Source organism: Hemibagrus wyckioides, linkage group LG14, assembly GCF_019097595.1.
Source record: "Hemibagrus wyckioides isolate EC202008001 linkage group LG14, SWU_Hwy_1.0, whole genome shotgun sequence".
Lineage (NCBI taxonomy): Eukaryota > Metazoa > Chordata > Actinopteri > Siluriformes > Bagridae > Hemibagrus > Hemibagrus wyckioides.
Window position 1 is genome coordinate 24242259 of NC_080723.1, and position 17182 is coordinate 24259440.

The 17182-nt window shown below is 38.3% G+C and overlaps 2 protein-coding genes across 4 annotated transcripts in view; both read left to right on the forward strand.

Annotated features, from left to right (window-relative positions):
* Nucleotides 1-17182, forward strand: part of LOC131364507 (uncharacterized) — a 77595-nt gene that overhangs the window by 9686 nt on the left and 50727 nt on the right. The window lies entirely within an intron of this gene.
* LOC131364511 (uncharacterized) lies at nt 2620-7873 on the forward strand. 3 transcript variants are annotated; one of them, XM_058407689.1, is made up of 5 exons: nt 2620-2765; nt 3140-3493; nt 4383-4547; nt 4663-4721; nt 6227-7873. In XM_058407689.1, exons 1-5 carry the CDS (start codon nt 2696-2698, stop codon nt 6248-6250), a joined length of 672 nt encoding a protein of 223 aa, XP_058263672.1. In that variant the 5' UTR covers nt 2620-2695; the 3' UTR covers nt 6251-7873. The 3 variants fall into 3 exon arrangements, with proteins under 3 accessions (XP_058263672.1, XP_058263673.1, XP_058263671.1); XM_058407690.1 differs by lacking the exon at nt 6227-7873 and adding an exon at nt 4935-6220; XM_058407688.1 differs by lacking the exon at nt 6227-7873 and adding an exon at nt 5502-6220.

Below are 17182 nucleotides of genomic sequence, written 5' to 3' on the forward strand. Positions count from 1 at the left end.
ATGCTAATGTTAATATTTGTCATATCAATAAAGCAAACTTTGCATCTTTTAATCTTCAGAGAGAAAAGAGGAAGGGAAGAAAGCAAGTACATGTAGAGTCCACACAAAACTCGGCCTGTGCACAAAATAGATCTCACAGTTTAGACACTTGTGGGTTTCTGTTCTCTGTACAAGGTGTGATTATTACCACCAACAGGAGATGCAGAAAAAAATAACTTCTTCTCCTCTTTCCTTTCAGTGCTTGATCTTCCAAAACAGCTCTTCCTCAGCAGCAGAGAAACATCAGGATTAGATTTCTGGGATTTTGAACAAAATGTTAATACTCTGTCAGAGGAGTGTGTATTAGTTGGTTATACAGAACACAGAGGTACACAGTAGAAGAGAAATAATTGCTAGGTGAAGAGATGGGACTATTGATTGTGGTGAACATACAGAGGATCAGAAGCAGGTCTCCATTTAATACAGTAATGTTCATGAGGCTGAATCAGGATCTAAAAAGATCAGAAGTTCATCATCTGACTGTTCATTACACAGACTAGTGACTAAATCATCAATAATCAGTTATTAACAGTTATAAACACTTCCAGTGGGTAAAATATCAACTACATCACTTGCTCATTAGATTAGATTCTTTATTGTCCCTGTGCAGAGTACATGTACAGAGCTAATGACATGCAGTATTATTGCTTTATATACTTATTCCTTACAGTGTTCCACAAACTGCTTCTCTTTCTTCTGCTAAATTTTAATCCTTTTTCAGTGATGTTATATGACAGCATTCATCTCTAAACTCATCATTATTCCTCTCTCTGACAGCTACGTAGTTTAGCTAATTTATTTTTGTATTACTTTAATTTATAAGATTTAATGCAGTAACAGCTACCAGCTACTAACTTTACTAACTGCTACTAACACTAGCTTTGAGGTTAAAGACTGCCCAGTGTGTGTGTTTTTTCCACAGTGTGCTGTTTCCTCTGCAGTGTGTGTGGTTTTAACATCAGCAGCAGAAACAGAAAATGAAAAATGGGTCATTGTGGTTTTGGTGCTTGAACATACTCCATCAGACCCTTTTGCTGGACTTAGGGGGTATAAACACACAGGTTTCCTTAATCTTAATCTCTCTGTAACACTAGACATGTTATTAGATCTATTCTTCTCCACTAACGAGTCCAGTCTCATATCTGCAGCTATAAATTTCAGATTTCTTTAATCTAGACTGAATCCAGCAGAGAGATGTGTATACTGTTTACACTGCAATGTGCTGAATCTGTCCATCATTTAGTGACCATCAGCATCGTAACTTACCAGGAAGCTGAAATGCTCCTAAACACCAGACCTTTATCTCATTGCTGCTAAAACAAATATATTAGAATGTTAATCTCTTAGCTCATGAAAACAGTGAATAAGAGAAGTGTGTGTTTTTAAAACCCTGAAGTCTTTCCTGATTGGACACAAAGAGGAAGCTACTTGTTTAGAAGAGGGAACACTGGCATGACTAAAGTTTAATATTTATGTCATGTAACATAAATGTAAAGTGTTTTAATGAGTTATAGCTGTCTTTATTGTGCAACACTGAATGTAGATATTCAGATGTGTCCAGTTGCGTTTTGGGTTAATGCTGGTCACTTGTAAGTTACATGTTCTGTCCCAGGATCTGTTCATTAATTGATTTGAATATTTTTGTAATTGCTGTTCTTCTTTTGGTTTTATAAATTTATTTTGTACTTCAGCTTCCATATCTTACTGAGAAGTGATAAATTCCAGAGCTGGTGACTTTAACAAGAAAATGCAGATAAAATACTAAAATATTCTCCTTCATCATCAGCAGTAAGAACTTCATCCTGACCAGGGTTCTGCTAGATTCAGATCTCAGGAACGCTGTGTGAGGAGAGAATACACTCTGGATGTGACACCAGTCCATCACAGAACACCACACACACACACACACACACACACACACTACCCACTGTTCCATCACGCTGCTCCAATACTGACTGTATTAGTAATAAAGCAGACCAGTGAGCTTCATTTATAATTTAAACAACAAATCTCTCATTTATTCATCTTTTAGGAAGTGGACATGCAGCACACTACACTGAAAGGGAATATCCTGTCTGTCAGATTTCTGGAAATATGATGTATATTTTACACACTGTTTCACAATAGCAGAGTCCTGGGTTTAATCCTGAGCTCTGGTAAGTCTGAGTTCAGATCTGATTTTATCATGTCGGTTGTGTGAAACTAATTGTGTTATTATAAAACAATCCATTCACATAAAACCAACAAACACATTTAAAGCAAATAAATACAATGAACTTTTTCAGTGAAAAGAATCTGATTTGATCTGTATTTCCTACACAAGAGTCTCATGACACAAAAACAATTAAAAATTTGGATTTAAATGGATTTCCTGGTTTTAACTCTGATCTGTCTGTTTTGTGTTTAAGTGTATTTATTTATCCATCCTTCCATCTATTCATTCCAGCTCTAACAGTCAGGAAAGTAGATAAAAGTAACTAATAAACTAATGGGTTGTAAATATAAATCAGAGAATATAAAATGAGATCAGAAGTTTATTAAACCCCAGAACAGAACAGCGGGACAGGATGTAGAGGCTTGTAGCTGAAGCAGTTAAACCGGAACTTAAGAAACACCAGAAACAGAAGAGTTTTTATTCCACTAAGTGTCTGTTCACATGTTCAGTGGAGGATGTGTGTTAGACATGGCAGAGTTCCTGTGTGTGTTTAATCTACACCTGCTGTTTGGTGAGTTTATTAAAATTTATTTAACATTTTTTTGCACATTCTAGATAATGTTTTGTATCTACATTAGCTGTACATAGTGTTCATTATGTCTGTAGAGGGAACAGTGCCCTCAGTTATACCAGGTTATGAAAGGCTTTTGGACAGTTTATAATAATAATAATAATACTACTACTACTACTACTACTACTACTACTACTAATAATAATAATAATAATAATAATAATAATAATAATAATAATAATAATATTAATAATAATATTACGTGTCTATAAGATGTTAAATGTGTCTCCATGAATGGAATGTCCTGTGATCTGTGTGTGAGGTTTACAGAGTGCTGATGAATCTTCTCTCTTAATGTGGTGTTGTTCTTTCAGGTGTCATCAGTCTGAATCTCCTTCAGATCATTTCAGCTGATCTGCTATCTGTTGATCCTGGACAAAACATCACTCTGCTCTGTAACATCACTAATTACTCAGAGATATCGTGGTATCACATGAACTCAACAGGCCTGAGGCAGTTTACATCAGCAATACAGGGGAAACTGGACAAACACTTTTACGTTGACCATAATGAGAATAAGAGTCACTTTGCTCTAACACAAAGCAGCAGTTCAGTCAGTTTAGTGATTATTGGAGTTAGAGAGACAGATCTGGGATTTTATTACTGTGGAGGTCGAAATGAGGAGCTGCACACTGAGTTTGGGAAACCCATCGGACTGAACTTTACAGGTCAGTAACAATACTTTATTTACCCTACTTGTTCATACTGGGTTTTGTTTTTTTGTACATATTTATGTAGTTACAGATTTATTACATGTTATTCCATGTCATAATCTTGAGAATTTACTGAAGCTATTATTTAGTCATTAGATATGAATATTGCAAAAGTAAAACAGACAGCAATCATGTACATGGATTTATGTAAATTTCCTAAACTAGAATTTTATTCTGTTTTGTAGGACATTCGGTCATTTTTAAAGGTTCAAGGCAAAGAATAAATGTGTTAATTCTGTCAATTCTGTTGAAGCACCAGGAACACATGTCTAGCTTCAGACTCCTAGTGACAGTCATCACTCTTTATCTAGAACATTTTGTAGGTCTTGTAGCGCAACTGAGTTTACAATTAATCCAAAGAGAGATCGCTGGTCAGTTTATATTTAGCATTTTTTGTTTCGATTTTTTGTTTCACTTTTTGTTTAGCTAATCTTGTGTTTTTATAGCATTAGTTTAGATGTAAAATGAAGTGACTGATGATCACATAATGCACTTTCTAAACACATGACAGTCTCAATAACCAGGGAATCACATGTGAATTCAAAGTTACACATTTCAGTCCTATGTGTGGAAATACAGATAAACAATTTCCCAAAACATCTGTTATTGATCAGACTTGAGAAGTTTTCTGGATTTAGCAGAACAATTCATATTATTGCAGCACAATAGTGATTATTATTTACGAATCAGTGATAACACAATCTGCATATATGGCTAAAAAACACTGAAAAATATAAAAATGTACAAAATAAAAGTAGCCTGATGTTTGATACATTTTCTTCATGGACACGTTTTCCTCAGCACTGTACTGATGTCTCTGTGTGACTCTGTGTGAATTTTTTAGGTAGCAGTGATAATGAGAGAGATTCTTCATCAGAGGATTCAGATTCACACCAGACTGGAGGAACGGGGAACATCTGGATTACAAATTTGATCGTAATATGTATGTTCTTCATCTCTATCCTAGTCTTCATCATCATCATGTGTGTGTTTTGCGGCAGAGTGAAAGGTAAAAGTGGTTGTAGATGTGAAAGATTCAGACAGAATATTAGTACTAATGATGCTTTTCATGTGTCTGTGTTTATTGTCTAATTTATATAAATGAAAATGGGATTCTCTTTCAGGAAAATCAACATCATCAGTATCATCATGCTGCAGTCGCATCACCAACTCCACTGAACAGGTACGAAAACATTCAGATTGATTGACGCTTTTTTTTTTTTTTGAATTATTATTATTATTTTTCTCCCAGAAATAAATTTTATTGCATGTATCACAGTAAAATAATGTTTGGTGTTGGACTAAACTGTGCTTGTAAACTAGAAGTTATTAAACAGATAAGTGTTTAGTATAAATTTTAAAGTAATGGATAACTGTAGAGTTGTGTGTAGTACAGAACTGCCTACATGTCACATGACCTCCATGAAACATAAATGAACCTGAGTGATTACAGAAAGTCATTGTTCTACCTGTAGCTTCACATCCTCTCTCCATGTCCTTCAGATTACTTCAGTTTACTTATTTTGTTGATCAGTGTTATGTGGGTAAGCTTAGTGTTGAAAAAACACTGAAACTTTGTATTTGTATAAAATGAGATGTTCACTTGATGCCAGATGTAACTGAGTAAGTAACAAACTACAGTTTAAAATGGCTTTTGGATGAGTTCAGCTGGGAGTTTTACTGAAATCTGGCAACCCTGTCTATTTATTCGGAGTAATTACCATTTGACGGTGCATTAAGCAAGAACTGAAACTTTTTTTTTTACTTTATATTTCTGGTTATTCTGTGTTTCCTGTATTTACATTTCTTGAGGCACTGTGTGATTTTGGAGAATGGACAGTGATCTGGTCATGCTGGGGCAGTTTCAGACTGAGGTGGAGGGAAGAAGTATTAGTGAATTTCTATAAAATGACAGAAAAAAAAAACTGTTCGGTTCTGGCTCATCATCTAAATCTCTCTACAGGATGAAAACATTCCTCATGACAGTTCACTGTATGAAAGAAAATTCAGAGCTTCAGATTTGGACTGTGTGACCTACGTAACATTCACCTCACTGCCACAGAGACACTGACCAACACAAGGGGTCACAAATTATTCATTCATTACAATTTATTATTTATTTATTCTGTAAAAACTGTTTTCTCTTAATGTAATTTCTTTTATACGCAATTTAATATCATCCCCATGTCAGGATTTTGAGATGTATCTGGAGAAGTCTGATCACATGGATGAAGGATGTGTTAGATCAGACTAACCTTTCTAGTGAACCTAATGAAAAATGTGTTCTGACAGTGTCTGGTTATTTATAATTACATACAAATGTTAACAATAAAATGTTTCCCCATAATGTTACTAAATCCATATTAGGTAACATTTGTAGTAACTGCAGATTTAAATTGTATTGAAAATGACACAAAATCTTTGATTAAACAGAGTTTTTTTTTTAAATTTGCATGATATTCCTGTTATAATGTTTTTCTTCTCACCTTCAGGCATTAAAATGTTTCATTAGAAGAATTCTTTGAATAAATCTGACTAAGGCACTAATAGGATTATACTCATGATTCTTACAGGAGCCATTTAATAAATTATATACATTTTTGTATTTTTGGCTACTAAAACCTTTTGTTTGTTTACTTGTTTTGTCCTGTTCCTTATGCACCAACTGCCTACATGTCTACTTCCCAGCTCTACCAGTATAAACCTGCTTGAGTGGGTTTGCCTGTTCACCAGTTACTATGACAGGGCGGCCTGTTCATCAGAGCCCCAGCCAGAAGCCAACATGGTGGACTCCTGTGTAGAGCTCCATCCAGAGACTGGCAGGGCAGCCTCCCAGGCAGATATCCATCTAGAAGCTGACATGGCAGCCTACAAAGTACAGCTCCCAAACCCTGCTCCCTGCTGGGGCAGACTGCACAACCTCCCAATACATGATTATGCCTAAGACCAGTGACACAGCCTCCCATAACGGCCTATTTGGAAGTGATATGCAATGCATGCAGCATCCTTCCTAGATGGTAGGACAAATTTTGATGTATTTTGAAGTTTTTGTTAGGGTCTTCATGGATATTATTTGGAGGCTCCTCTATTGGGCAAAGAGAAACAGTTCTTGGTTTTCCATCTGAGCTGAAGATGCACAGCCATGGACCAAAGAGGGCATTGATATATTCTGAATATATTTATGGCATGCTCTGTCCTGGGCTGACTGTGTGCCCAGGTCTGACTATGTGATACTATTTGCTTACAGCCTTATCTATGACCTTGTCTATATCCTTTGATTTTGCCTAGACATTCTTACTGTTCTGTTCTGATAAAGATGTGCTGAGCCCAGACACTTCATAATGAACAGTGCGCAGAGAGCTTCATGGAATGGGTTTCCATGGCCGAGCAGCTGCGTCCAAGCCATACATCACCAAGTGCAATGCAAAGCGTCGGATGCAGTGGTGTAAAGCACGCCGCCACTGGACTCTAGAGCAGTGGAGACGCGTTCTCTGGAGTGACAAATCGCACTTCTCCATCTGGCAATCTGATGGACGAGTCTGGGTTTGGCGGTTGCCAGGAGAACGGTACTTGTCTGACTGCATTGTGCCAAGTGTAAAGTTTGGTGGAGGGGGATTATGGTGTGGGGTTGTTTTTCAGGAGCTGGGCTTGGCCCCTTAGTTCCAGTGAAAGGAACTCTGAATGCTTCAGCATACCAAGACATTTTGGACAATTCCATGCTCCCAACTTTGTGGGAACAGTTTGGAGCTGGCCCCTTCCTCTTCCAACATGACTGTGCACCAGTGACCAAAGCAAGGTCCATAAAGACATGGATGACAGAGTCTGGTGTGGATGAACTTGACTGGCCTGCACAGAGTCCTGACCTCAACCCGATAGAACACCTTTGGGATGAATTAGAGCGGAGACTGAGAGCCAGGCCTTCTCGTCCAACATCAGTGTGTGACCTCACAAATGCGCTTCTGGAAGAATGGTCAAAAATTCCCATAAACACACTCCTAAACCTTGTGGACAGCCTTCCCAGAAGAGTTGAAGCTGTTATAGCTGCAAAGGGTGGACCGACGTCATATTGAACCCTATGGATTAGGAATGGGATGTCACTTAAGTTCATATGTGAGTCAAGGCAGGTGAGCAAATACTTTTGGCAATATAGTGTATATATATCACTAAATACTTCACTTCTCTTCTGTATAAATTCTCCCTGTTGGTCTCAGTGAATTTGAAGTGTTTTAATATTCAATCACTGTCTCTGTGTGTTTTTTGGCACTCTCCGTGATATCAGTTCAGAGATAGTGGCAGAAGTGTGACTGAGACTTCTTCACCTAGTGAATAAAATTATTATAAATAAAATCATTAGGCATATGGACCAGACCGTCTCTGGTGTTTTTTTTGTTTTTGTTTTTTTAAATTATGTTGTTCACAATCCTATGGGGCAGTGGAGGTAAGTTTACCAGGAGTCAAACAATCCTTTTTTACATTTATTTAGATCTTTATCATATCTTTATGTATTTTTCTTTTGCCTGATTGTTTGGGTTCCTTTCAAAAGGAAAAATAACAATTATGTTCTTATATTTTATTGCTAACTGGAATTATTTCTATTTGTTGTTTGGTTTTTCCACTTCCCACTTCCACTTAGGTGATACCCTAACTAATGTGTAGGATTCCATTCCACAATGCCTGGAGCCTGAGTATTACGTGATTTTAATCTCATTCTAATATTTTGATTAAATGTAGACAGAATATTGTAAAATATTAATATTTATATTTCTGGAAAAATTTTATATTTCCATAGTCTGAAGCTATCTGATCAGATCAGGTGACTGATTACCTGAAGTCAGTGTTTAGCTACCTGCCAGGAAATAAAAATGTGATGTCACCCGAGGAGGGGATCAAACCCAGGTCTCCTGCAGGAAGAGCTTGATCACTCACAGTACAAAGTTCGGACCCAAATGCATTTATAAATGAATTTAATAAATCAAAATTTATAACAAATGAGAAAAAAAAGAAAATGGAAAACACTGGGAAAGACACAACCAAGAAAACACACAAAAATCAAAATGAACAAAAAACAAAATGAGCATCTCAACATTGTCCAGGAACAAATACAAACTCTGACAAAAATACTCTACAAAAACTCTGACAAAGGTGAAAAACAGAAATAATGACTAAGCAACTAAAAACACTAAACACTGGGCATATATAGGAGGGCTAATCAAGGGAAACACAAACCAGGTGAGGACAAAAGGCAGGAACAGAACAATGAAACAGGAAAAGAACACATGGGGAAAACATAAATGAGAAAACATGACACAGAAAACATAAACACTGGCCTTCTGGTGGTCAAGTAGGGAAGTGTCTGACCAGCTCCTGACACCTGCAATTAGAAGCTAATTAGAAAGAAAAAACTGGCACTCTGGTATAATGATCACACATGCTCCTTAAAACAGAACACCAGACAATTAGAACAGATAATTCCAGTAGCAACCGAAGTTGTTCTAAAAAATAATCAATTCTTCCTTTAGTGCTGGCAATGTACCTAAATTTCATGAGTGGTTATCAAACCTGACCTTTGACTCTTGTCAGCTTTCCAACTATACTGTAGGTCAATATCAAACCTCCCCTTTATATCTGTGTATATGTTTGCACCTGACACCAAGACGAATTCCTAGTACTGTAAAGTGCTTTTTGCTAACCCTTTGCTGTACCTGGCAATAAAACTTTTTCTGATTCTGATTCTGATCTACAAGATCCTAGAAACGGTTGTAGCACAGCAGGTATGCTCACACCTACATAGGAATAACAAACATGAAATGTATTATCCTTGTCATAGCACAGAGAAAGCACTGGTTAAAATGGTAAATGACCTGTTACTGGTCTCTGATCAGGGTTGCGCCTCCCTGCTGGTGTTGCTTGATGTTAGTGCAGCTTTTGACACCATTGATCACACTATTCTACTTGATAGGCTTAGAACATGTTGTTGGTATTAAGGGAACAGCCCTCTCTTGGTCAGACCATTGGATTATTTTTTTGTGCTGTTGAACAGGCCTAGTTGATCACAAATTTTGGCTCAATGTGACAAGAAGAGAAAAGTGACTTTAAAAGAGGCTTTATTACTCAGGCCGGATACAGAGGCTTGAAGGGATATCCAAATTTAAATCTATGGTATAGGCTTTCGCTGTAGTATTGGAAACTGTGGTCAACAAGCATTTTCAGTGGGTATATAAATGCAGAAACCACAGGTGATGCTGTGCAGAGATGGAAAAAGTGATCTCATTAGTGAGTCATGTTTCACCTTGTTGTCATGAGGGTGAGGGGACATTAATCTGAGGCCACATTAATAGTAAAAGCAACACTTGAGACCCACTGTTATTCAGTAGGGGTGCTGGCATAGATTGGCTCCACTTAAAATGGAAGTGTCACTGCTAATATAATAATAGAGTCCAGCATTAAAGTGGAGGGTTCTTATGTTCATAGAGTTTTTCATAAATTCTGACTGTTTTTTTTTGTTTGGTTCAACTCTGTTGGTGGGTCAGTCCCACTGGTTTCTGGAACATTCTGTAAAATGTGTCACAAACCTGATCTACCAATACTTACCAATGTAAACTTCATCTACTCTGACTGCTGTTTCCCTCTTTTACAAATCTAGCTGATGTGTTACTTATTAGTGTCTGGTCTGACTAAAGAGTACACTGCTACGCTGGGATTATTGCATCTAGGGGTCAAAAATGAGAATGGCTTCAAGAGCTATTAGAGGCTCCACTGGGTCATTCTAAACAGTCACTAGACAGAAACATATAGTAAAAACTTTGTCATGAAAAAGAAGAGAAAGGAGAAGATGTTTTTGTCACATGTACATTATAGGAAAATGAAATTCTTTCTTCTCATTTGCCAGCTTTGGAATTTGGGGTCAGAGCACAGGGGTCAGCCATGATGCAGTATCCCTGGAGCAGAGAAGGTTATGGGCGTTAACCTTAGGAGTGTTTTTTGACTTGGCTAGATGTTGTGAAGAGGTTTTACTTTAACAAGGAAAGAATTCTGTGATCATTCATGTAAGTTGACTCCCATGGTCCTCTGGGCCTTTTAGTGCTGCTAAGCTTGCTAGTTCACTCTTTTTATATAGAATATACTAAATTGTTGGTTTGCCATTCCTAAACTTTCTACTGTCTCTCTGAGAGGTCACTTTCATGTTTTCACCCTAAATGATTGGCTTCTTCACATGCTTTAAGAAGTAGGTTAGAAATAACCCAAAATATGGCCAACCAGCTACACCCCTGTTACCATGTATAGATAAAAAAAACCTACCCAAACATCAAGAAGACCACACAAATTTGTATGCAAAAGAGGATCAGATATGTGGATTCTAACATACAAAAAAGGGCCAATGTCTACCTGGGGCAGGTAAACCAATCTCGAAGTTTTCCTACAAGAGAGCAATGTCTCATAATTCGCAAAACACACAGAGAGATGATTCACTGTGGCGACCCCTAAAGGGAAAAGCCTAAAGAAGGAGGAGAAGAAGAATTCACAAAACACACAGCACTCAGTAACAGAAGCACCACTACCAAAAGGCAGGAATGGCTCAGTGACTACTCTGGGGCCTCAATTCCTAAAACACAAAAGAAATAAAGCTTGTGCCATTCAAAGGGTGATGCAGGTTTCGGTAGTACAAGCCAAAAAAAAAACGGCCAAATATGCACTAAAAATTTAGATAACTGCTGACGTTTCCACATTCGATGCCTGGAGGTGTGACATTAACCTGAGAAACACTGGTGATGCTGCAGAGGTGAGCAAGGACAAGAGCGTGATCATAGAGATGACAGAAGGACTCCAGGGTGTCACTATCACTTGTGACAATTTTTTTATTTATTACTCACTTGCTCAGAAGCTTCTGCAGAACAAAGTAGCCTTTGTCGGAATGATCAGGAAAAATTAAACAGAGCTGCCACCCAACCTGGTGCAGATTAAAAGACGACTTGCCCTCTCAGCTGTCTTCACCTTCACAAAGAACAGCACGGCCATGAGTTACATGCTAAAACGGGGAACAAATGTGATCCTCATCAGCACAAGGCTCCATGAGGTGTTCTTGTTTTTTTATCTTTGTAGGTTGTTGGCACCTACAGCTGTAGGAGGAGAACCAATTGGTGGCCAGGGATGTTATTTTTTAATATAGTGGACATCTCAGCATATAATGCATATACAGTATCTCACAAAAGTGAGTACACCCCTCACATTATTGTAAATATTTTATTATATTTTTTCATGTGACAACACTGAAGAAATGACCCTCTGCTCCAATGTACAGTAGTGAGTGTCCAGCCTGTATAACAGTGTAAATTTGCTGTCCCCTCAAAATAACTCAACACACAGACATTAATGTCTAAACCGTTGGCAACAAAAGTGACTACACCCCTAAGTGGAAATGTCCAAATTGGGAGCAATTAGCCATTTCCCCTCCCCGGGGTCATGTGACTTGTTAGTGTTACAAGGTGTGAATGGGGAGCAGGTGTGTTAAATTTGGTGTTATCGCGCTCACACTCTCTCATACTGGTCACTGGAAGTTCAACATGGCACCTCATGGCAAAGAACTCTCTGAGGATCTGATAAAAAGAATTGTTGCTCTACATAAAGATGGCCATTAATTTCTACAGGGGGCCACATAACAAATATGAACTGTGCTGGAGGGCCGAGCCAATGATAACTTGAACTTAATTCTTTCTCCCATTCTAAAAAGCAATAAATGATATACAGTATTTTGATTAGCTGCTGCTGGTAATCAGAAGAATAAGGATATTCTGTAAATATTTATGTAAATTCATGAATTGTTGTGTAGGTCAAAGAGGAAAATAATCCTATAGAAGTAATAAACAGTTTAAAACAAAAACAATCATTGCATCACCGTTTCATTTTATTTTTAACTTGTTAATCTTCACAAATACTGAAAAGATGTTTTGCATTATGTTAAAGATAAGCAACTGCTCAACTTCATTCAAATCTCAGCTCTCATCCAGAGCCAGTGAAAAATGGTCAAAGTTGACCGCTCTGTTCCTCAGCTGAAGCTCCAGATTTCCCGCGATGTCCTCAACCCTTCTCATTACAGTGCGTCGAGAGAGGGGCACGTTTTCAAATGCTCCCTTTTTCTCTGGGCATATCAGGGCAGCAGAGTCCACCATACACTCCTTAATAAACTCTCTGTCAGAAAACGCTTTACTTTTTCTAGTGATTTTGTGAGATATGACATGACTTGTCTTGACAGCTGCATCTCTGGGTGTGGGAAGTTTTGTAAAAAGTCCTTGTCGGGTTTGCAGCGTGGCCACAGCCTCCGACTCCTTTGCACGCTCTTCATCAGACAAATTCTTGTATTTCTCCTCGTGTTTGGTCACGTAGTGGTGATTCTTTCAACACAGTGACCTGTGTACCACAAACTAAGCACATGGCTTTACCTTTGATTTCTGTAAATAAATATTTTGCAGTCTATGTCTTGTTGAAAACGTGGCATTCGGAATCAACTTTGTGGCCCGCGGGCCGTAAAATGCCCAGGTCTGGCCTAGGCTATAAGCAGATTGCCAAGACCCTGAAACTGAGCTGCAGCACAGTGGGCAAGACCATACAACGGTTTTACTGGACAGGTTCTACTCAGAACAGACCCCGCCATGGTCCACCAAAGAAGTTGAGTGCACATGCTCAGAGTCATATCCAGAGGTCGTCTTTGGGAAATAGACGTATGAGTGCTGCCAGCATTGCTGCAGAGGTTGAAGGGGTTGGGGGTCAGCCGGTCAGAGGGGTGGGGGGTCAGCCTGTCAGTGCTCAGACCATATGCCGCACACTGCATCAAATTGGTCTACATGGGGAGCGCAAGGTCTCTAACATCCACCAGCTCTGTGATGTCATCATGGAGGAGTGGAAGAGGACTCCAGTGTCAACCTGTGAAGCTCTGGTGAACTCCATGCCCAAGAGGGTTAAGGCAATGCTGGAAAATAATGGTGGCCATACAAAATATTGACACTTCGGGCCCAATTTGTACATTTCCACTTAGGGGTGGAGTCACTTTTGTTGCCAACGGTTTAGACATTAATGTCTGTGTGTTGAGTTATTTTGAGGGGACAGCAAATTTACACTGTTATACAGGCTGGACACTCACTACTGTACATTGGAGCAGAGGGGCATTTCTTCAGTGTTGTCTCATGAAAAGATATAATAAAATATTTACACAAATGTCAGGGGTGTACTCACTTTTGTGAGATACTGTATCATCCTCACAGCTGTGGATCCATCCTTGAACCAGGAAAAGTTGTACAGGAGGAGGCTTTTCCTAGAAGAGCTGGGAAATTGTCTAGTCTCTGCAGCAATATTGGGGAGAGAGCATCTCCCTCATACACCAGTTGATGCTGCACTGGTGAGAGGGATCCAGTCTTCTGTAGCTGCCCCTCCAGACACAGAGCCACAGACACCAGCAGCTCAGGAGTAAAGAGGGGAACAAGCAAGTGGTGCACAGGACAAAAAAAAGCAGTCAAAAAAAAACAGTCAGCACTTGCATCTGTTGTGGTGGACACACTTGCAAAGAGCACCAGATGATATGTTGCATGTCCTGCTGAAAAGATTGAATGCACACACACACACACACACACACACACTAAATAGTTTAATAGTTTAGTTCTCCCTCCTCAACTCCTCCACCATTATTCAGTTTATTTGAGGTTGTTGTTGCATTTTGGTTCATAATAAATGGTTATGCTCATAAATCTGATGCAGGGTAGATTTTTTTTTACAGAGAAAATGGAAAAGTGTATCACTGAAGGATTTTAAGGTTCAAACTGGCTTTACCATCAAGAAAAGACAAACATTTCATACACAGGCCTGTGTAAAGGGTCAATGGGGCCACTTGGTTGTCAATAGTAAAAGTCACAAATTTTACCTCTTCCCAACAGGGAAAACCAGCAACAATCAAGAATGCATGATTATATAGTGTCATGGCTGTGCAGTCAAAAAATGTCGTTATAATGGAAGTCTGTGGGACGAAAACGTGCATGAACAGTAAATTAGGGAGAAACAAATTAAAATCTGATGTATAAAAAAACTAACAGTGCATCAAAGTCAGTGTTGTTCCTAGTCTTGACATGTCCAAGACTGTGATAAAAGGTAAACAAAAATATACAGTCCACTTTTTATATTGAAAATCAGTTATTTTGTGTGTTTTTTTCCTTCACAGCAGTGACATCATTTATGAAATAGATAGATAGATAGATAGATAGATAGATAGATAGATAGATAGATAGATAGATAGATAGATAGATAGATAGATAGAATTAAGAGTGAAAAATGCACCCTGGTGGATGAAAACATTTCCAACAGTACATGAGGGTTACATCACGTGGATGGCCGGGTGCATGTGCGTCTCTTACCTGGGGAACACGTGGCACCAGGATGCACTATGGGAAGAAGGCGAGCCGGCAGAGGCAGTGTCCTGCTTTGGTCAGTGTTCTGCTGGGAAACCTTTGGTCCTGCATCCATGTGGATGTTACTTTGACACGTACCACATACCTAAACATTGTTACAGACCCTCTACACCCTTTCATAGAAACGGTATTCCCTGATGGCTGTGGCCTCTTTCAGCAGGATAATGCACCGTGACACAAAACAGAAATTGTTCAGGAATGGTTTGATGACCACAACAACCAGTTTGAGGTGTTGACCTGGCCTCCACATTCTCCAGATCTCAATCCACACACACACACACTATTCTATTCTTTTCATTTACACTGTTTATTTGTTTCATCACTTGTGTTTCTGTATTGTTTTTTACTGTAGTGTATGTACATCTTTTGGCAAAACAAATGTTAATATTTGTCATGTCATTAACACATCCTTTGCATCTTTTAATCTTCAGAGAGAGAAAAAAAGGAAGGAAAAAAGGAAGAAATCAAGAACACATGCAGAGTACATGCAAAACTCAGCCTGTGCACATAACATAACTCCACTGACTAAAATTAAATACCAAATAACTGTGTGACCCTCCACACCCTGAATTGCTACTGAAATACACATTTAAAAACATGCAATCACCTCCAGACCTTTCATCTCCTTAATTTATTATGAAATAATGAGGAAACAGGCCACAAATGACCATGAAACAGTTTATCAGTCAATTGTCCATTTACAGTTTAAGTCTGTGAAAATTAAGGCACTGTGTAAAATTCACAAGTATGAAAATGTCTCCAGTTATGAACCTGACTGTTTATGATTCATTATCAGTAACTTGTTAGACACACATGATGTAAGGGATTGTGGTCAGTTATCTCAAACTAGACCTGATATATGGTTTAGAATTTAAACCAGTCTTTATCTACATGGTGTCATCAGACTTTAATGGTTTTTAATGTAAATAAATGTAGTTAAGCTGAAGTCAGTGACAGATGAATAGAGTTTAAGAAAAGATCAGATCTCACAGTTTAGACACTTGTGGGTTTCTGTTCTCTGTACAAGGTGTGATTATTACCACCAACAGGAGATGCAGAAAAAAATAACTTCTTCTCCTCTTTCCTTTCAGTGCTTGATCTTCCAAAACAGCTCTTCCTCAGCAGCAGAGAAACATCAGGATTAGATTTCTGGGATTTTGAACAAAATGTTAATACTCTGTCAGAGGAGTGTGTATTAGTTGGTTATACAGAACACAGAGGTACACAATAGAAGAGAAATAATTGCTAGGTGAAGAGATGGGACTATTGATTGTGGTGAACATACAGAGGATCAGAAGCAGGTCTCCATTTAATACATTAATGTTCATGAGGCTGAATCAGGATCTAAAAAGATCAGAAGTTCATCATCTGACTGTTCATTACACAGACTAGTGACTAAATCATCAATAATCAGTTATTAACAGTTATAAACACTTCCAGGGGGTAAAATATCAACTACATCACTTGCTTATTCCTTACAGTGTCCCACAAACTGCTGCTCTTACGTCTGCTAAATTTTAATCCTTTTTCAGTGATGTTATATGTCAGAATTCATCTCTAAACTCATCATCATACCTCATCATCATACCTCATCATCATACCTCGCTACATAAAGTTTAATGATTAAAAAAAGGCTAATTTACTCATGTATTACTTTTATTTATGAGATACCAGCTACTAACTTTACTAACTGCTACTAACACTAGCTTTGAGGTTAAAGACTGCCCAGTGTGTGTGTTTTTTCCACAGTGTGCTGTTTCCTCTGCAGTGTGTGTGGTTTTAACATCAGCAGCAGAAACAGAAAATGAAAAATAAGTCATTGTGGTTTTGGTGCTTGAACATACTCCATCAGACCCTTTTGCTGGACTTAGGGGGTATAAACACACAGGTTTCCTTAATCTTAATCTCTCTGTAACACTAGACATGTTATTAGATCTATTCTTCTCCACTAACGAGTCCAGTCTCATATCTGCAGCTATAAATTTCAGATGTATTTAATCAGGACTGAATGAGAGAAGAAAGGCTGCCTGAATGAGCAGCAGAGAGATGTGTATACTGCTTACACTGCAATGTGTTGAATCTGTACATCATTTAGTGACCATCAGCATCGTAACTTACCAGACCATTTTTGTTATTGCTGCTCAAACAAATATGCTAGTAAGCTAGTATGTTCCACCATTCTGGCATAGTACTA

Coding starts and splice junctions, on each gene's coding strand:
- LOC131364511 (XM_058407688.1), top strand. CDS start 2,696: ATGTTCAGTGGAGGATGTGTGTTAGACATGGCAGAGTTCCTGTGTGTG. Junction 3,494..4,382: donor CATCGGACTGAACTTTACAG/GTCAGTAACAAT, acceptor TGAATTTTTTAG/GTAGCAGTGATAATGAGAGA. Junction 4,722..5,501: donor TCACCAACTCCACTGAACAG/GTACGAAAACAT, acceptor ATCTCTCTACAG/GATGAAAACATTCCTCATGA.